The sequence below is a fragment of the Alexandromys fortis genome, unplaced genomic scaffold, assembly GCF_014885135.2.
Source record: "Alexandromys fortis isolate MF-2015 unplaced genomic scaffold, M_Fortis_MF-2015_v1.1 scaffold_15, whole genome shotgun sequence".
In the NCBI taxonomy this organism is placed as follows: Eukaryota; Metazoa; Chordata; class Mammalia; order Rodentia; family Cricetidae; genus Alexandromys; species Alexandromys fortis.
In genome coordinates, this window is record NW_026067911.1 from 5,694,184 (window position 1) to 5,716,099 (window position 21,916).

Sequence of the window (21,916 nt, forward strand, 5' to 3'; positions counted from 1 at the left end):
TCCATGATCTCACACACAATTTTTACAGTTTCCTTAGTGATTTTGTAGAGCACTAAGGGGTGTAAAAAGATTGCTGTTATTTAAATTTTTTGAAGGAAGATTAATATTTTACTTAGAAGAAAGGTAACCCTGAATACATAGCGTAAGTACAAATAGCAAATAACTCCACGGAAAAGCACCCTGGATGCAGGAAACTGAAAGGCAAGTGTTAGGAAAGCTGAAGAAATGCTTCTAAAAATACTGTCTGTGCTATTACTTCACAATTTTTCTGCTAGTAAAAAGCACACAGGATTGTGAAATAAACCTCTTCCCTATTCATCACCAGGAAACTCACACACACACACACACACGTACACACACACACGCACACACACACTCAGGCATATACGCATGCACACCCACCTACACCCCACACGCGTATGCATGCACACACACAGGCACACACACACATGCACGCATGTACACCCTTCCACACACATGCGCACAAATTTGTACCTGCGTGCCACTCCACTCCACCCCACGCCCAGCCCAGACACCTCCCCAACCCCTACCCCCATGCCTTCACCATCCTTCATCTTGCTCCATTAGGAAATTTGGTTTGCAGGCAGGGCTGCATTTTCAGTACTCCAAGATGTACTATAATTTTAGCTTTTACCAATGCCACTGTCAAATGCCAGGTTTCAAAAGAGCATCAATGTTAGATAAGCTTTGTCGATGCACACAGGATTCCGAGCGAAGGGAATGTTTATTTGTCATTAATTTTCCTGATATGACCTTCATAATGTTGTAGGTCTGATAAAGCATGAGCCTGATTGGCAGCATTTCTAGGAGTTCACAATTTCACGGCTAAGTTTCCGATCCAGGTAATACAGTTATTAACTTAATATAAAAGAAGCTTTAAAAAGATTATAAAAAGCAATCTGCCCTCACTACAGACAATATTAATAACTCAGACTTAGACACACACAGGAGTTAAGGCCAGCACTAATGCCAACAGGGAGATCAGGAGGTCGGGCCACCATTGTCATCTGTGACACATCTGGTGATTAGCATACTAGCACAAGTAAGGCAGCTTGTCAGGCACAGGAAGGTGAGCTTGGCTGCAGTTGCTGAGGGAAGCTGATGGAGGCGGCGGCACCATGCGCTTCTGGCTCCCTCAGTCGTCCTCTCCTCCACAGAGCAGCAACAGAGTTTTCTTATAATCTCCAGATGTGTCGCCCTGGAACCAGACACAGTTAGCTCGATGACTCACAAACGCCACAGGAAATAAGAGATCAGGAGCTATCTGGGCACGGATTGTGTTGCTATGACTTTTCTCCCAACTGGGAACTTTTCCTCATGACTCCCGCAACAGGAATGCTACGCAGGGAATTTCCTAGCAACGTTGCTTGGTTTAACTTTCTAATTTGACCCCTCAAGAGCTGTTCTCTTAATTGCAGTGAAGTATGTTCTTCCATCTAAAAAGAGAGGGCAAGACTCCCAGTTTCTCTCAGGCTAACAAAGGCGAAGAAGGTACAGGCCCACCTGGGTGCTAGGGCTTTGCCTCAGACACAAGCACACAACATGCTTTCCTCAAGCTGGCCTCAGCCCCAAGTATGTGTGAAGTACTAATGTCTTAAGTGTGCCGACTCTCTAGAGCCCTTCAGTCCAAGCACGCGCGCACACACACACCACATACATTAAGGACAAAGCTTTGCTAAACTGAGACCCTGCTCTACACACAGGCCACAGGAACTTTAATGCCCCCACAGGAAAGCCTGTCAAAAGACCCGAGGCCAAACTCCAAGGTCAGACTTGCTTCCCTTTTACAGTGATGGCTGTGTTGCCTTGGTCCCTTGCTGCAGATATGCCCTGACACCAGAGAAAAAGCGAGGAGACAGAAGTGTTGACAGAGACAGCCGATGCCGATGAACACAGAAGGACATGTTCTAGCCATGGGCAAAGCCTTGGCTCTGTTGGACCATGGTCAGGCCTGACATCCAACTCTCTCTTTGTCCTCCTCGGAACCCCTAGCTCTAACCCTATAAGCATAGGAACTGGAGGGTTCTTTCACCCGTTTCCTGCGTGCCGCCTACGGTTTGTCTCTGGGTTTCTAATGTGAGATGAAGCTCTACCTTGATCATAGAATACAGAGAAGTGGCGAAGTTCTTCCTAAACTCCTTCCTGATGTTAAACAGATCAATCTCGCTCCTCGACACCACGACTCTGATGAGGGTGTGATCATCCGTCCCAGCACCCTTTAGAGGAGAAAGAACACAGGCATTGAGTCTTCACATATAGCATCAAACGCCCCTGGTCTGAGTCACTTCAGTTTAGCGGTTTAGTAGGGAGAGGCAACCCGTTTGAAGACGTGAATTCCCAGGTTGTTGTCTAAAGCGTAATCAGACAGAGAAGGGCACATTCGTTAGACAGACGGTTCACGGTGTCCACTCACCTTCATCGCATAGTAGAGGGTCTCTGCAAGGTAGGCTGGTATGCTCCGAATAGATTTCACTAGGACAACACATAATATGGCTGTCAGATGCTATTCTGACATGAGAAGATTGACGTAATCGCAGTGCGAACACTGCCTCATGTGCCCTCAGTCCTGTTTCTAAGTGTGAAGTGAAATGTGCTGCAGAGGGGCTCATCGGCACGCTGCTAGGGTTCCCTCACCAAACACTTTAGGCACTGGTTTGGTTCTCCACAGAGGTCTATGTGGGCACAGAAAGGCACTGGACCAGAGGCTCAAGTCTTTTCTGGGCCCCTTTGTTCTCTGCGGTCTTCGTTGGGTAGTTAACATGCCACAGCCTTTGTCACTGATGTGTTATGTAAGTAATTGGAAGTTTCTGTTCCAGATGTTCAATCAAATGGCACAAGACTACTATAACCTCTGGAAGCACTTGTGTCCCCTCCTAATCCTCCAAGCTAAAACTCACAATTCATGTAAGCAGCCTGCATGTATCCACTGCAGTTCAGATGCCGGGCCAGACAGTCAGGGAAGCATCCTCCTCCCTCCCAACACACACAACGGATACAGTTAAGGCTGTGCAGACCACAGTCCACTCAGCAAAAGACACATGGCATATAGAAACTTTATGGGATAAAAAACAACAACAATCCTTCAGCTGTGATGTTTCTGAATTCTTCCTTTCCAAAGTTTAAGGAAAATAGCTTTTTTAGGCAGACAGAGAAATTGCCATCTGGCTAGGGGGAAAAATCTCTATCTCTGATGTGTTAGGAGATGGGATGGGGTTGTTTGGGGGTTAAATAACTTGGGGTTGTCAAGTGCTCACAATAACTGTGACTTCCATGTGTGTCTCCATCATCAAAGAGCCAAGTGTCCAGCTCACTGGCGGTGTGTTCATGTAAAAGGAGACTTTTTAGAGTGGACTATTTGCATAACTTTTGCTTAATTTCCACAAAACAAAAAGCCAGAATGAGCTCCATGTCGAATGCTCAGGACAGGCAGACAAATGACAAACCGGCCACCTTCAGACCATGTGAAACCAGGACCTTGAACCCTCAAGATTTGGGGAATGGATAAAAACCCACAGTCAACTACAGACTCACTCCCCCAGTAATTCTGAGCACTTAATGAAAGATTCAAGTGATTTAACCTGAAAACAACCACCACCTCATCACGTCGAAGGTACACATTTGTGTTTTTCCTAGCCAGATGATAATTTCTCAGTGCATGCAAAGCTGTGAGGACGGTATTCAAAGTAGTCTGAAAGCGCACAGGAATCACAGGCAAGCCATACTCGCAGCTCTGTGATAACATCTCCAGCATCAAAGGCCCACAGTACTGTTTTCTATCTATTGTTTTTTCTGAGACAGGGTTTCTCTGTGTCGCAGTCCTGGCTGTCCCAGAACTCACTCTGTAGACAGGCTGGCCTTGAACTCACAGAGATCCTCCTGCCTCTGCCCCAGAATGCTGAGCCACCACACCTGGCTGAACTGTTTTTAATGTGGCTCTAAAATGAGTCCTACTAATGTCCTTAGTACCTACAAACAACTGGGCAAATAACCAGATAACCTGTATCCACAACCTCAGCCTAGACTTCCCAAAGGGAAACTCAGGAGTTCAGTTCATCCGACACCATGTCATTCCCTTATTTTCCATGAAGAAACATGATTATCTTTAGATTTAGTCTCAACTGGATGGAATCAAATCATCTCACAGGAAATATTACACGCATTGTGAATTCACCTACCCACAGCCAGGAGCAACTGCTCCAAGTTCCCTGAAGTCTCTCGATCAATGGTTTCCTCAATCTGAAATCCTGAGATTGTCATGTACTTGTCAAACACTAGAAAAATAAAAAAAGAACATGCCTTCACAACTGACGAAGAAACCCCTCCCTTCCATGATGTCAGAGCCACCTGGTGCCAAGCCCTAAGCAACAGTTTACTTGTGTTGTAATGCATGCCATTAGTTATAAATTTGCAAAATTGAGCTTACGTTTGTTTGTCGTGAGAAGAATTTGCAATGTCACACAGGCTGGCCTCAACTTTGACCCTCCTGTCTCTGCTCTCCAAAGGCTCACTTGAGATGTGGCCAATCTTTACAATGTCACAGAGTTGCACCCTTTTAGTTTTTGTCTCGAGTTAACAGACAGAGCCTGTTAGCCAGGATGCATGTCCAAATAAGGCCCAGATGTGACAGTGGCTTGCCTGAGGAGCTGGGCAGGCTTAAGCATGGAGGTTATACTTAGGCATAAGGCACCACGCTTGGCTTCTAAACATCGCTTCACAGATGCTGATTTCCTGGCCTCTTGCTGGTTTTAATCAGTGAGGCAACAGGCAAATCTGCTGGGAGAGAGTCTCCTTCCTTCTAAAAGGTGGTCAACAAGTAGAACTGACTTAACCTTTTCTCCTCTTCCTGTTGTGAAAACGGGGTTTGGAGCCACAGCAGCCACCTTGTAATGATGAGGTAATGAGCCTAAGAAGGGACACGCTAAGGACAGTGTGGCAGGAAAACAGAGGATACAGGCAGGTCCTACCAAATCACCACGTCACCCCCACAGAAATAAAGCCCAACTGTTAAAGCCATGATGAGGGCTTTTTGTCACTTGCCACCAAACTAATTCTCAACCGGCACCGACAGCTGCACTGAACGGATGCCTATGAGTCTTAGGGACCAATGTGCAGCAAGTTCTTAGAATGTGACTCTCCTTGGCGCCTGACAAGACTCCAGCCTAAAGACTGGATCTCTGAGGGTGAAGGGACTGCTGAGGACACCCAGCTTTGTAAAAGCAACAGTAGCAGTGTCAAGAACTCTGTGATTTCTCTTGATCAAACTGTGAAAACTGATTTTTCAGGGGCAGGTATCTGTCCAGATTTGCCCATGTTCTTTCCAGATTTCCCAAAGCACTGGTCTCTTGTTTTTGGTTTTTACTTACCTCTTCTCAAATGAGACACACTGCGTGTCCCAAAGATGGTGATAAACTTTTCTTCATCTGTCCCCCACTTCAGCTCCCCAGCCTGGAACAGCGCCTGTAATGAACCACCCTGCGTGAGTCAGTCACTTTTCTGGTTTCCCAAGCACTCTGTACCTTCCTGAACTGCCTGCCTGTGTACCAAGTTAATGGGTCACATACAAAGCACAGAAATGACAAAGGAGCTCATGTTTCCAAAATGTTGGCAGGAATATCCCATCTTCTAGGAGATGTTGTGGTCTGCGAGAGTTCCTGCCATCTCCTTTTGAACACTGGTTTACAGACAGGAAAGTAACTCAACGAAGAGTTTCTTGGTTTTGTTTTGCTCATCCTATAGTTGCTGTCATGTCTATAGCACGTGACAAAAAGCAAACTCCATAATTCCTGTTTACATCAGTGATGTAGGCAGAGTTAGCTATAGAACACCTCGGTACACAGCCACACAGTTCATGGTGAAACACTTATCGTTGCAGGAGAGCACAGTAGTTGGGATCTATAGGGCACTCACACTTTTGAAACCACCCGAGTACCCATATTTACTTTTGGCATAAAAAATAGAAATACTCACAAAGTTCATGCACAAGTTAAACAAATTTAACCTATATTTAATAAATTACAAAACTTATACATGAATATTATGAAAGCTAAGGTCACCTGAGGTATACCAACCTTTACAAGGTCATACCTTTTTAGTTACTGGGTTGTGTGTTTGTTTTGGATTTTTTGTTTGGTTTTTCAGACAGCGTTTCTGTAGCTTTGAAGTCTGTCCTGGGACTAGCTCTTTTTGTTTTGTTTTTTCGAGACAGGGTTTCTCTGTGGCTTTGGAGCCTGTCCTGGAACTAGCTTTGTAGACCAGGCTGGTCTCGAACTCACAGAGATCCGCCTGCCTCTGCTACCCGAGTGCTGGGATTAAAGACTTGTGTCACCACCACCTGGCTTTTAGTTACTGTTTTAACAGACTTAACCTTGTTAAACCAAAGGAATGTAATTTGCCTGGAGGTGGCCTTCTTCCTCAAGGACACCCCAAAGAAAGACAAGACAGGACAGTAACTTGCCTCTTGATCTTGGTGGTACAAGCATGTGATTATAGTGATCTAGAGCTATTTTTTATTTACCAACAGAGAATTAAAAGATAAGACCCCTCCATACATCCTTGTGCTGAATAAACACAATTCCCTTTTCCTCCTCTCTCCTTTCTCTAAGAGTCCAATCCTCTGTCCAGAGCAAGAACTGGGCAAGAAAGATGACAGACATCAGTTTTAACACTCTTAAAATATTAAATCAGTTTAACACATTTAAAAAAGGCGAGACTGAGGGCTGTAGAGACGGCTCAACAGTTAAGAGGACTGGCTGCTCTTCCAAAGGACCCAGGTTCAATTCCCAGCACCCACGTGGCAGTTCATAACTGTCTGTAACTCCAGTTCCTGGGGATCTGTGTGAGGAGCCATTTCCCTCTAAAAATCATTACAGAAACCATCGCCTTGGGGAGTCTGCAGAGAACCCCACACCCATAATTGTGTTAAGAATCGTTCTATTGACAGAACCTGCTCCACACCCAATTAAACTGGTGAAGGAGAGTTAACTGTCAGCGGAACCCACCTCAGATTCCAGCTATCCAGGGAACTAGGTGTGGCAACTCGTGACTTCTTGGCCTACGTGACCTGACCAAACGTAACCTCCTGGCCTACGTGACCTGGACCACGTGACAAGAGTCCAGGCCCCTGTGCCCCCCCCCCATTCCTTACCCTATATAAACTGTAACCCGTCCCTAATAAACGGAGGCTGTGACAAACTTAGCATGGCCTTCTTCTCCTTTCCTAGCCCATTTCTCTTCCAGATAGTACCCCTCTGTGACCCTGGAGTAACTGATTGCAGGGTGGGTTACAACCCCTAGACTCAGTGACCCACCCAACGCAATCGACAGATCTGAAACCCTCTCACAGACACACAGGCAAAACCCCAATGCACATAAAATAAATAAATTATAGAAATCATTTTTCAAAAGGTAAAATTGATTTAACATGTTTAAAGTAATAATAAAAAAAGTGAAGTATTGCCTGTGAGTTCAGTTCCCAAGTGAATGACTCACTGTGGCTTTTCAGATTCCTAAGATAACAGACCTGCCTCAGTGCCAAGTATCAGTAGAGAAAACCTCCAAAGCCCTCTGTCTCCACTTCCGCCCCACCGAGACATCACAGGTCCCACCTCTGAAGCCAGGCTCGCTGCCTTTGCTAACAGGTAGAGGGGGTGTGTAGCTCCCCAGACCTGAGAGAAGCAGACTGCACAAGGCTGGGTCACTGATGCGAAGAGTCAGGAGGACATGGCCAGTGTGGCTTGCTCTCTGCTGGTCCTGGCCATGGTGAAGGAAGGAAAGCCTGGGTTCTGTCGAGGGATATTAAAGTCTGCCCCATGAAGTAGTATTCACACATGCAAATTCTCACTTTCAGTATCCTAAATGGTCACATCTGCTGCATGACAGGTAAGCGATGTGTCCACAGGCTGGGTAATCAACACAGTCCCCAGATAAGGACACCAGTGCCTGGGAGTCTGTGAGAATCACGGCCCCACCCTGACCTGAAAGGCCAGAACTGAAGCCCAAGATCTCCAGTGATCAGAAGCCCATGGACAGGAGAGACAGTTCCATGCAACATATGGTGAGAGGAAAAAAATCAATGAGAAGGTTCAAGGGGAGTGTTTCCTTTAGGCCTCACACAACACAGTGCTGATTACGTCAGCTCTGCTGCGAAGTCTGTCCATGGGGCCCTAATGTAGGTCTCCCCTCTGTCATCTGAGACGACCTAGAGTTGGCTTCCCAAGCCGTAGCCACTGAAAAACCTCCAGAGCGCCGAGTCCTGAGAGCAGGAATGTGAGAACTACATTGTCTCTCACAAAAGCCTAAAGAAATCCATGCCTGGAAAGTCATGTGGTCATCAGAAATGGGACGAAGCCCCTAGCTGGGGGATCAATAACTCAATCGATGTCTGTTCTTGCCCTTCCTCTACGAGAAGGTGGAGTTGTTGGATCTGAGCTTTTAACTTACAGTTAATAAATGCTTCATAAGATAAGCTGACATTGACCATGAGGCTTGTTTGGGGGAAGAGAGAGGGTGCTGGGGTCACAGAGTCAGGCTGGGAATTGGAGCTCCAATGTTACTCTGAGGACCTGGGCTTGTTTCTTTGGTCACACTTGGGAAAGGCCTCCTGGACAGAGTGTGACCCTTACACATCAGTGACTGATTGAATGCCAGAGCTATTGTTGGAGCCGAGGCTGGCACGGAACTGACACAGGGCCCTTGATAGGCAGGCTGAGGTAGGAAGACAGGGACAGGAAGCCTGGGGTACTTCAGTTCTTCATGAGGGCCACCTAACTCATACCTTCAAGGTCAGGAAGGGCCACACTGGAAGCATCTAAAGGGGGACTGACCTTTGAAAAGACGGGGTAGAAACAGGAGAAGGAAAGAGAACTCAAGATGGGGTGGGAGGCTGAAGACAAGGATTACAAGGTTTAAGGAAAAACATTCATAGGCCTGGACTTTATCCTGAGGATGATGAAACCCCTAAGTTTGCAGGGCTTAGATAGGAACACGGCACAGCTGATATTTCCCAGGCAGGACGGGCATGAGTGAAATACTGGACAGTACACCCTCAGCAAATGCGTCCTGTCTTCTCCAGTGAAATACTGGACAGTACGCCCTCAGCAAATGCGTCCTGTCTTCTGATGTGGGAGTGTCATATATCAATCTGTTGATTTCATTGGTTAAGTTATAATAAACCAACTGCTTGGCCTCATAGCTTAGAACATAGATGGGAGGAGTAAACAGAATAGAATTCTGGGCGGAAGAGGAAGTGAGGTCAGACTCTGCGCTGCTTCCAGAGGGACTGGACAGCCGCCATGCTCTGCTCTCCCAGGCAGCTGCAACCCACGATGGACTTAGGCTAGAATCTTCCCGGTAAGCGCACCTTGGGGTGCTTACACACATCATTAGAAATGGGCTAGTGCAGGTGCGAGAATTAGCCTGTAAGGGCTANGGGTAGAAACAGGAGAAGGAAAGAGAACTAAGATGGGGTGGGAGGCTGAAGACAAGGATTACAAGGTTTAAGGAAAAACATTCATAGGCCTGGACTTTATCCTGAGGACGATGAACCCCTAAGTTTGCAGGGCTTAAAAAGGAACACAGCACAGCTGATATTTCCCAGGCAGGACGGGCATGAGTAAAATACTGGACAGTACGCCCTCAGCAAATGCGTCCTGTCTTCTCCAGTGAAATACCAGACAGTACGCCCTCAGCTAACACTTCCTTTCTTCTCCAGTGAGGGCGGATCACAATGATTGAAGCTGTTAAGAAATCAACCACTCAAAATATAACCTTTCCCTCTTCAGCAAAGCCAAAGGACATATTGCTGGCAACTGCATGGAGTGGTCAACCAGATCTCTCCTTTTCAATGGCACCATAACGAAGCAGACCAGAGACTCCTACAGCAGGAGAGTCTAGGAACACAAGTACTATAGGACCAATCGCCCGGTTACAGCGCTCATGTTTCACATTTCCTAACCCTTCTTCCTTACATGGGAGTGTCTTATAAGCCACACTGAGACTGCACTTGTATTCAGAAGTCCCTGAAGTGAAATTTTACATTTGGGGGTTGATAAAAAAAAAAGTAGTTGTCTAAAGTACAGTCATTCTGTTTACAATGCTGTCAAGGGAAACAGAATTTCTTAATGCTGAAATAAACTAACACGTCAATTCTTTTGTAATAAAATGCCAGTTGTACCATAAACACCTTATTTGTTCTTCCTTATTTTATCCTACTTAAAAAACCTCTTCCATCATGGCAATGGAACAGTAACACAGGGATTTTTTTAAATAAAATTATCTATTTTGTGAACGATGATAAAGAACATGTCTAGCTGTAATTTGCAATATAATTTTATTTCAGCTTTAGATACAATTATTTTGTTGGCCAGATCAGAGTAAGAAAAATGTACCTTTTTGAGTCATATGTTTTTTAGGTAGCTGCTAAATATATTTGTTAAGGTTCTTAAAATACACGTTGTGGTTTTTCATTATTATAAATTCTTTTATTTCTAAGTCATAACAAAGTTGTCATATAATACACCTTACTTACCTGAGCATCCAGTTCAACTTGAGCATCATCAATCGCAGTATCGGGGTCTCTATTTGCCTGTAAGAAAGGACATCACACACTGGACTACAGAGCATCTTCATTCTGATGGAAAGATACACCTGATGCCTGTGCCAAGGGAGGCTCTCTCCCTGGAAAACTATGCTTGGGCTAAGATCATATCAACTCTACAGTGCTGAGATCATATCACCCCGACAATGCTGAGATCATATCACCCTACAGTGCTAGGATCATATCAACACTACCGTGCTGAGATCATATCAACCCTACAGTGCTAAGATCATATCACCCCTACAGTGCTGAGATCATATCACCCCTACAGTGCTGAGATCATATCACCCCTACAGTGCTGAGATCATATCACCCCTACAGTGCTGAGATCATATCACCCATACAGTGGATGCTGCACTGCCACACAGCAGGGTCCAAACCAGCACAACCTTGCTGATTCTAAAGTCTATGAGTGAACAGGCTGCATACAGCTGCCCGAAACGAATGAATGAGTTGGCTCTTTCCAGTCTGAATCAGATATTCTATAGCGCAAACAGGCACAGGCAGCAGGTGAGCATCAAAGTGGGAATCTGCACAATTCAGGAATTGTTGAAAGATTTTTAAGTGGCCTTAACTTAATACGGGATGTCATTCCAACCCGCCCCTTAGTCAACTCTGTTAAGTCTCTACCAGTACCTGAAGGAGGACCACCAACATCCTCTGGTAGTACCCTGAGGTGTCCCCAACCACGTCATCTTCCAGGCTGGAACCGTATTCTGCAAAACAATGATTTCACACTTGGTCATAGCATCTCTTAGCTAGAAAAACCCTGGACCATTTACCAAATGAACAAGACATACAGGAAGACATGTATATTTGATTAACAAAAACTTGCTCTATGCCATCAATGAGTGCTCTAAACACGGATGGCAAATTCAATAAGTGAGCGGCTGGATGAAAATGGGCTCTACTGACATCCCCCAAAAGCATTCGCTCAAGCCTAAATTATGACAGCCACATAGAAACTGTCTCCCCAAATGTTAGTAAGTGAACAGACAGAAGGACAGTGCGAAGCTTAAAACCATAGTAACTGTGAGCTGAAGTTCTGCTTCTTCGATTTTTTTTTTATATTTATTTATTGTGTATACAATATTCTGTCTGTGTGCATGCCTGCAGGCCAGAAGAGGGCACCAAACCCCATTACAGATGGTTGTGAACCACCATGTGGTCACTGGGAAATGAACACAGGACCTCTGGAAGAACAGGCAATGCTCTTAACCTCTGAGCCATCTCTCCAGCCCTTCTTCGAATGTTTTATGTGATTTTTTTTTTTTTGCTAGATGTTTTCCATCCTCAGAATTCTTGTCTTTGCATGGTCGTATCTCCCACTAATAAGATATTTTCCCTTTGCAACAATTAAGTTACTTCTGACAGACAGCAATGACATTTTAAAGTATGACCCCCCCTCCCACCTCAGGTTCCAAATCCTCAACTTGAGGTCACAGGAAGTAAGAACTGAGCCCTTCTGAGTCGTTGAGCCTTTAGCTAACTCTCAAGCTGCTGTTTTAAAATGGTCTTGCTATAAGGCATCAAAATACTTAATCAGCACTTGAAAACAGACTATTTTAAAAGCCCGACCCTTCTATTCTATGTGTGAGAACCAGCTACCCAGATACAAAGCCTGTAAGCATCTGATTCCTTCCTCTACTCCAGTACCCGTAACTAGTTACCAAATCCTCCCCTACATTTGCTGCTCTGATTTGTACTCTGGGCCGCCACCTCCCTGCAACCTCGGTGGCGCCATAATTACTACACAACTTCCTCACTGCCTCCCTACAGAGCTATCGATCCAATCTCTCTATATATATCCAATCACATCTAGCCTCAAACCCCCTTCCCTCCTTCAACTGTTCCTTCAAGATTCCATCAGCCCTTATACCGCTGACTCACAGCCGTGTTCACCTTCCAGGCATGCAGATTCTCTACACTCTCTACCCACCCCTAACACACATGCACCCTCCTCCCTGCAGTCAGGCTCCATTAGATCCCCCAGTCTGTGCTCCTCAGTACAGGGTCCATGTTAACTGATGATCAAAGTTACCTTTGGTACTGGAGACCCATCTTAGCCTTTCCTCCCCAGTTTGCTGACTGACAAGGAATAAATAATAAATAAATGTGTGTATTTAAGGGATACATCGTGCTTGACACACTGTGAAATGGTTACTGGTACCCCCATGTGGTTTTCTGTGAATGGTGAAACACTCATGTTCTAGTTCCTTAGCAAATTTCATTTGTACGATACAGTGTTATGAATAGTCTCCACACTCCAACCGCATCCCCAGAACTTGTCCCCCCACCTCATTGTCCGGTGAGCACCATCTCCCACCATCTCTACTGTCCAGCCTTGGCAAATACCGTGCTACTTTCTACTCTACAGCGTTGCCTGTTTTATCACTTGGCTGGAGCCTACCCAAGTGAAGTCATCACGAAGTGTTTGTCTTTGTGCACCCCGCTCACTTCACTTAAGTTACATAATGCCTTCCATGTTGACCTGTGCTACGCCAATGTCGGAAGTTCCACATTTAAGGCTAGATAACGCAGAACCGTGTGTACGTTCAACTCGTTCCGTCCACGCATTTTTCAATGAACAGTCAGTACGTCACCTACTCTTGAAATCCATGAAATCCAAATATCTCATTTGTATTATGAAGGCCCAAAAGCTGCAATGCCCTCGCCCTCCTGTCTGCATCCTGAATTAATATTTCATGTGTGACTTTCTAAATTTCATCATCCTTTAGCTACTGACTCTAACCTCACCAAGGACAAGAACTGTGCTGTGAATGCCTTTTATGTCCTCGGGGCAGCAGTGGACACACAGCTATGCCCAGAAACACACTGAGCAGGATGCAGCCAGCACAATTACGGCATCAGAGATGCTCAGTCCTCAGCATCAGCACCCCTAGTCAGAGAGCTCTGAAGATGACAGCAGATAAACTGCCACTTTGAGATATGTGTGTCACCTCAGCCATAGTGGGAGCGACCATCTTGGCTACAAAGAGATGCTGGAAAGAGAGGCTCAGGTAATGGTTTAGTAGCTGTAGATTTCACGGTTCTTACCTGGTGGGTTAACAACATCACATCTAAATTCTATAAACTTTGCCCACAGCGAGCCATGACCACTGGCCAACATTCCAGGTTGAGTCCAACGACATACAAACTGGACAAGAACAGACTCTCTTCATTTTTATTTCATGGACTTGAATACATTCAAAGAATTGACATATGAACTAGACTAAAATACAGACTTTGTTTTCACTGATGAAAAAAATAGGTCACACGAAAAATAACATCCAAAAATACAGGATACTTTAGTCAAGCACTCCCAGCAGATGAACAGCATACTTTTATCAATGTCTTAACAACTCCAGTATGGAAAAGGGTTTCAGTCTTTCTTCCCGCTCCCCAAAATGTCTTCTACATAGCTCTTAACATCTAGCATAAAGTTGAGTTTGTTTGAAGAAACTTAACATAGAAGGCCAGTCTATTGCTATAGTGTCTGCAAGTCTCAGGCAAAAACAAACTGCATCTCCCTTACAGGTCAAGTTTGTTCCTGCCGTCTGTTTTTATTGAAGAAGAACAGCCTGACTGACTCACAGTTCATTCAGTGGACAATGAGAACTACAAGGGGTCACAGCAACATGAGGACGGGAAGGTGGTGACCTCCAGCTGCTTACCTTCCTCATAAACCTGTTTGATGGCCCGTAGCTCGTCAGGTGTCCTTGAAGCAATAATCTCTGTCAATACTTTTTCATTGGTCCCAGCTCCCTGTTGGAAGATTTGTTTTTAATGGCAAAAACATGTCAATGAGATAAAAAAGGAAAGCTATTTCCCTGGATGTTACCCAAATTACATAATTACAGAAATATCCAAAAAGCATGAAATGAATTTCTTTGTATACATGGTCTATTACTACAGAGTTAAATTCTACACTAATTTTCTTTCCAGTGGCAATCTGATTCTATCTAATTATATTTTACTTTTCATTTTGCACAAAAAAATTAAAGTTTTCTTTTTTTTTAAAGATTTATTTATTTATTATGTATACAGTATTGTCAGTATTCTGTCTGTATGTGTGCCTGCAGGCCAGAAGAGGGCACAGATCTCCTTACGGATGGTTGTGAGCCACCATGTGGTTGCTGGGAATTGAACTCAGGACCTTTGGAAGAACAGGCAGTGCTCTTAACCACTGAGCCATTTCTCCAGCTCCCTAAAGTTTACTTTTCTATGTCCATTAAAGATCTATACCGCTAGAGTTAAGATCTTTAATGCTGTCCTCCTAAAAGCCCAAATGTTAAAGTTTGGTCACCAGATAGCAAGCACTAGGGGCTGCTAACCAAACCCTTTAAAAGCTTTTAGGTCCCTAGGAGATGTCTTTAAAGGAGATGATGGGACAAGGGCTGTCTCTTCTCTTCACTGGCCTCCTGCCTGAGTACAGGCCCAAAACCTTGGGGCCAGTTATTTGTGGGCATGAGTCAAAATCAACCCTTATTGCCTAGACAGATCATCTCGGGTAGCAGAACAGAAAGACGGCCGACAATGGGGTCTCTTGCAGGAACTCACTTTCAGCTTCTGAAAAACAGTTTTAACTGGTTTCCCTTTCTGTGCTTATAGATGTCATACCTACCCTGCTACGTCAGAACATATAAGCAGTAATGTGGCTAAATTTAGGTTTTCTGTTTAAGATAACATAGTTTCTATTTCTGCTACTTTGAAAAACCTAAGTTCATCTTATGGGAAAATCTGAGTTGTTCACAGTGTTTGAGATGTATTCTGTTAAAAGGCCTTTTCTCAAGGTCCTAATGTCGCATTTACTCCAAAACTATAATTGCAGAAAGGCACAGACACTCAGCAAAGTCAGCCTCCTGTCTGGGTGATTCCTGTCCTTCCGCTGTGCGGGTGGGATCCCTGAGCTGCTTACTTTGTCTACCGATTGAGAACCCACTCAGGACAAGTCGCTCCTGTCAGTATCTGAGCAAGTGTTTCAACACAGTCAACTTCCGCCTTTCTATTTTAAAAGTTAAAATATCTCATCTGTAACCTTTCCAAAGCCTAAAGATAAAATGGAAGTATAGAACTCCAGCAGGCTAAAATTTTAGACAGTATTTTTCAGTTTAACTATACAAGAAGATGAAATGACCCGCGCCTTTACTTCTTATTGACCCCTACAGTTTTGTCTCCTGAGCATCCTTTGCTGAAACTATTCAAATAAAACACAGGCCAACTGCAGACAGAAAGAAGGCCCCATGCATGCACCCTTTACCTTCAGAGCGTGTTTCAGTTCGTAGGCATCGTAGAGCCGCGAAGGCTTCATCAGAGCCACAATTAGCTTCTCAAACTTCCCAGTCAGTTCTGACTTCAGGTCATCCAGAAGGTCCTGGTTCAGACAACACAAACTCAGTGACCATGATCGTCCCACACAGGAAGGACAGCTTTGCTCCAGCCAGTTCTCTACGTTGCTTCTTCAAGTATTTCAGACGCTATTTGTGCTAAACAACATCCTAAGGAATGGACCTTCGACACCTGACCCACACCTCCAACAGCAGTATTTACCTACCAAGGAGTTTAAAGATGTTTTCCTTAACTTCAAGTGTTAAAATAAAATGGAATACCTTTACAGAGCGCTAATATGTGTGGTAGCATATGCTTGTAACTCCAGTATATGGGAGACTGTGGCAGGAAGTCAGCCTGGAAATATGTGACTCTTTAATTTTGGTGCTAGGATGAAACCCAGGCTCTCCTCATGCCAGGAAAACACCCTACAATCAGTCTACATTCCCAGCCCTTTATAAATTTTGAGGCAGCTGTCCAGGCTGTTCTTAAATACACTCTGTACCCCAGGCAGGACTGTTGTTATCATCATGATCATCATCACCATCATTTTTTTACTTCTTCCCCCCCCCCCCCCCCCCGCGCGCTCCTTTTTTTGAGACAGGGTCTCTCGCTGTTATGTAGCTCTGGCTGTCCTAGAACTCACAGAGATTCACCTACCTCTGCCTCCCAAGTGTTGGGATACTATTCCTGGCTCCAGCTAGAATTTGAACTTGTAGTCCCATCTCAACTTCTGAACTATCTAGAATTACAGCCCTACAACACTATGCCTGGCTTTAGAGAGCAAGATTCTGCCTCAAAATCCCAAGTCCCCTGTCCCAGCCCGCGCACAAAAACCAAAAGTTTAAGAAGCAACGTTGCTCTGTGGCCGAGCACTTGGCCATGTAAAGCATGCATTCTCAGCACACATGGTTTTCCAGTGTCCTTTCAGAAATATCATTAGATATTTCTGATATCTAATATCACCGAAGGGTGAGAATGCATCCCAGTGACTGAGCACTGTGTCACATGTACAGGGTTTTGGGTTGGACCTCCAGCACCAGAAAGAAAAAGACAAAAAAGCAAAAGGAATTTTCTCAAAACTCACAAACATATTCTTTTTTAAAAATATTTTATTTATTATGTATACAATATTCTGTCTGTGTGTATGCATGACGGTCAGAAGAGGGCACCAGACCTCATTACAGATGGCTGTGAGCCACCATGTGGTTGCTGGGAATTGAACTCAGGACCTTTGGAAGAGCAGGTAATGCTTGTAACCTCTGAGCCATCTCTCCAGCCCCACAAACATATTCTTAGGGGCAAGATTTAGCTTATAAGATCCAAGCAATATCTTTTCTTTTACTCTAAAATTCTAATACATATTATTAACATTCCAATATATAGTCAATGAACATTGTTCTGCTGAGAGGCGTATGCTGGGGTACCTGTAGTGTGGGAATGTGTGCAGTCATTAGTGAAAAGGAACAGTGTGTCTCCAGCACACCAGGCAGCAGGACTGGGGTTAGACACCTTCTACCTACGGGCTACACTGCAGCTCCATGGAGAGCACTGGTCCTGGGGTCCATCCAGAAACACAAAAAAACACTTCCTGGTCCCGCACAGGGAAATGCCAAGTGTAAGTTGTCAGAATAGCAAAATTACATTATGGTATTTCACACATGCTCTCATTCAGGAAAATTTCAAGTTTTGCTTTGAATTGTTAATCAAATAGAACTGGGAATTGAACTCATAAATTAAAATGTATTAAAATTATTGCAATATAGGCACATGCCTATTATTTCAATACAGGCATATACCTATTATTGCAGTACAGGCTTATAGCTATTATTGTAATACAGTTATATACCTATTATTGCAATGCAAGCATATACCTATTATTGCAATACAGGCTCATAGCTATTATTGCAATACAGGCATATACCTAAAATAAATAGATAATGGAAACAGAGAGGAAGGATGAGGGCAGTTAACAACATGGGCCACTGTTACCTTTACACCCCAAAAGCATGAAGCAAGGAAAGACAACTGTGAGAGGCTGTTTATTATCTCCTAAAAGACACCGTATGACAATCTGTTGGCACAAGGCGTGTATTCTATTAGCCATCTACTGATCTTCTAATCATGCAGGGACAGCTTAACCTCATCAGAAGGAGGCAAGCGAGTTACAGGAGAGCCCCGTGCCATTCCTGAGGGCATGGGCATCTAAGGATTCTCCTATTCTGGAGGTGGAGAGGAGGGGCCCTGAAAAACTTCCTGACAGATCTGGGGTGATTGTTTTACTTCTCAAACTCTTTTAAAAGCCACAGCCGGACTCCCCCTCCCGCCTTGGCTGGGTCGCGGTCTCACCTTGCCAAACAGAGTCTTAAACTCCTCAGCGATTTCCTGGCGCTGAGCATTGCTTCGAGAGGTCAGCAGGGTCAGGATGCTCTCCTCATCAGTGCCTGGAATTGATGGGTAACAAAGACAGCTTGCCTCCCACACACCCATTTTCTAAGCAACCTCCAATTAGCACAGCAGTCACTCCGTGCTCTTAATACGCTCTATAAAAAATATAAGACACAGCTTACACAGAAGAAAATATAAAATTAAGAGGACTTAACTATCATGTTTCACAAACACACACACAAACTTCTATCCTCAGTTGGACAAACACTCCTGGCTTTAATTTATTTTTTTAAAATATTTACTTATTTATTTATTATGTATACAATATTCTGTCTGTGTGTATGTCTGCAGGCCAGAAGAGGGCACTAGACCTCATTACAGATGGTTGTGAGCCACCATGTGGTTGCCGGGAATTGAACTCAGGACCTTTGGAAGAGCAAGCAGTGTTCTTAACCACTGAGCCATCTCTCCAGCCCCACTCCTGGCTTTTAAAATCTCGGTGTGCCTACCTTTCATGCATAGTTACACAGCTACCCAAGTAGTAGCTACTCACAAAGCATAATGTGTTGGGTATCGGGAGATGAGAGAAGAAAAAAACCATACATAATGCCTGGCTTCAAATTATAGATAATTTGGGGTGGAAAACTTAAAAAGCTACAGATAGCTGTGAGCTAAAGCAGAATGGCAAACACCCTAGGGGGGTTCAAGTGCTACATGAGACGCAAAGCCGGGTCTCCTGGCTAACAAGAGTAGAGAGGAGTTTGGGGGAAGGAGGTACCCAACAGAGTCTTGACAGATGAAGACTTCTGAAAGGCAGCCATAAAAGGACAGGCTTAGAATAAGGTGAGAGCTCACAGAGTAGAAAAGTGTGGGACTTGCATGCATAGCGACAGCCAGGCTGGACCAGAGATATCAGACGGTAGTGGGAGATGAGTTTGAAACGGGGCCCCGGGGATGCCATGGGCATCTTTCAAGGTGAGGGTAATGAGAATCCGGTGTCGAAGTCTGAGAGCAGATCAGCCAGTTACACACAAAAGCCCTCAAGAGGTCAGCAACTGGTTAGAAAGATACTGGGGCAGTGGGCAGGGGGTGCCGAAAGCAGGGGACATGGACATGTGATGGAACAAGGTCCCTGAGCTACCAGTTTCCCTCATACTATGTGTAAGCTGGACTGGTGATCCCAGAACACAGAGCTGATGTCACTTGCATATCAAATTCTAGAGAATGACTCTTCAGGATGGTAAAGACACCGTTTCATTATTTGAGTGGAATTTGTACATGCCTCCCACCCTGTTTTCTTGGTCTTTTAGAATGAACAGGTGCAACTTACCCAAGCCTTTCATGGCCTTCCGAAGAGTTTCTGCGTCAGCCCTGCTATCAAATCCAGGGAAGTCTGTCACTGTGCCTCTGAGAACCTGGGACAGACAGAAGGACAGTATTATTCAGGCTGTGACCAACGTCAGAAAGCTAGTAACCCTTTGCCCAGTGCTGTGTTTGACCTCTAAGTAAATTTACCATCCGGTGGGATTTGTGAGCCACCTGAAAGGGGGAGAGAGCACTAGGGGAGAAGTGACAGGGCCAGCCAAGGGGAGGAGACACCCAGCCACTGACAGTAGTATCCCTCATCTCTCTCACAGTCAGGCCTGCAGGCTTCCTCCCTGCTAAGGCTCTCCCACTTCAATCTGAGCCTGCTTTAAAATGCGACGCCCCAGTCTAAACACTCGGTTGGAAAGGTAGCTCCTGGGAGTCTTCAGACAGCTCAGAGGTTTCTGAGAACACTTGGGAACGTGTGTGCCAGACGGGCGCCATGACGGGCACTCCTCTTTCCACGCCCCCCTGTTTCCCACTGCTGCATGAAATGCCCCTACTAATCCCCCATGATGCCTAAAGCAGGAAAGCGGCAGGCACATCAGTGGCCAAGAGCAGCAAAGCAAGCAGGCGAGAGGCTGGTCAGGGTCACACATGTGCTGGGGAAAGCCACAGAAGGGGGAAGAGAAGAAACTGAGGTCAGGGACAGCCCAAGGGAGACTTAAAGGCTGCCTGTAAAGTCACCAATGTCATAAAAATAGACAGTCGCAGGGGCTAACTGTCAGCATGATTTAAAGCGCACAAGAAAATGATCTGTCCCTTTGGGGAAAGGGTTAAGTGCTACAGCAGACTGGAAAAAGCATCGGGTTGGCTAGGAAAGTCAGCACGGGAAAGGTCTTCAAAAGCTACGCGAAAAGCACAGCGTTGACGCTGCAGTCAGCAAGGAACACTGTAGGCAGTGGCGCAAGGAACAAGTCAGCTCTGCTCAGCACTGTGACTGACAGCCAAGACTCTCTGAGACTAACAGCAGAGACGGTGAGTTAACATAAAACTATTCAGCACACAGAAGAAAGGAGAGGAGGGAACAGCCCAGAGGAAGAGGACGGGAGGTGTGGCAGATGGATCCCTGTGGCAAAGGGTCCTGCAAGACGATGAGGTGGATTGCTTTGGGAGAACCACATCTCACAAACAATGGTCTGTAAAAATCAGCTTTGTGAAACAGTTTGAAAAGCAGAAATGCTGATCTGCTTTATAAGTTATGAAGAAACTGCAAGGAGACGGAGTTAAACATGGGCAAGGTTGAACAAAAAGATAGAAGACACAAAAAATATGCCTGGCCTAAGGACTGAGGGAAACTTCCTGGGAGGTAGATGGAGGAAAATGCCCCATCAAGATTTCAGCTATTAGCTAGAAGGCATAACTTCCTGCCATATACTTAAGAGCTTTCTAGAAATTGTGATTCAGTTTTGCTCCATTCCATCGAGGGCTAGCAAGGTCACATGGCAGTACTGGGAGACCAGACGTGAGTCATACATCTGAGTCATGAGGACAGAGCCCTGCTTGGGGCGCTGCCTGCCCCTTGCTACCCACACAAAGTGCGATGTGATGCTGAGGGGCTCATCCAGGAGGCTCCCATCTCCAGAAATCCCCACAGTCCACAGAATCAGCTTCATCTGGTGCCTCGTTCCGCCTCAGTTTACCCTCATTTCTCTTCATCTCTCATCACCAATTCCCCAGGAGAGGAATTACTCGACCTACTTAGACAACACCTGTTCAAAACCTAGAATTCACTTTTTCATTCTCATCTTTAAAAATATCCGCTCCTTAGCTCAATAGCTTTCTCGCCTGGAAAGGTGGGGAGACAGGAAGACAAGAGTGTACTGTACCCCTCCCCATGAAGTAGGAAGGTCCAACTGGATGAACAAACTAACGGCTCAGCAATATTCCCTGTGATACTGATGGGGAAAAATCTTAATCACTGAATAATTGAATGGTTAAGAAAAGATGGAAAAGTCAGCTTGACGTGATTGCGCATTGCAAAATGAAATAAACCCAAGAAAAAAAATCAGGACTTCTAACAGACCACGGGGTAAAAAACATCTAGGCCAGACATATGATCTCAACCCCTCCTTCTCACAGGACCAGTGGGTGAACACATCCAGGTCAGACATATGATCCCAACCCCTGCTTCTCACAGGACCAGTGGGTGAATGCATCCAGGTCAGACATACGATCCCAACCCCTGCTTCTCACAGGACCAGTGGGTGAACGCATCCA

General features: G+C 45.1%; 1 protein-coding gene across 1 annotated transcript in view; it reads right to left on the reverse strand.

Moving 5' to 3' along the window:
• Positions 1-726: 726 nt before the first annotated feature.
• Anxa5 (annexin A5) overlaps positions 727-21,916 on the reverse strand; it is a 30,085-nt gene continuing 8,895 nt past the window's right edge. Inside the window, exons 3-13 of the mRNA XM_050138342.1 lie at positions 19,662-19,746; positions 18,293-18,387; positions 15,876-15,989; positions 14,290-14,380; positions 11,252-11,331; positions 10,547-10,603; positions 5,385-5,478; positions 4,197-4,292; positions 2,435-2,493; positions 2,115-2,237; positions 727-1,219 (exon numbers count right to left, since the gene is read on the reverse strand). Coding sequence (XP_049994299.1) covers positions 1,157-1,219; positions 2,115-2,237; positions 2,435-2,493; positions 4,197-4,292; positions 5,385-5,478; positions 10,547-10,603; positions 11,252-11,331; positions 14,290-14,380; positions 15,876-15,989; positions 18,293-18,387; positions 19,662-19,746 — 957 coding nt within the window. The 3' untranslated portion in view covers positions 727-1,156. The remainder of the gene's footprint in view (positions 1,220-2,114; positions 2,238-2,434; positions 2,494-4,196; positions 4,293-5,384; positions 5,479-10,546; positions 10,604-11,251; positions 11,332-14,289; positions 14,381-15,875; positions 15,990-18,292; positions 18,388-19,661; positions 19,747-21,916) is intronic.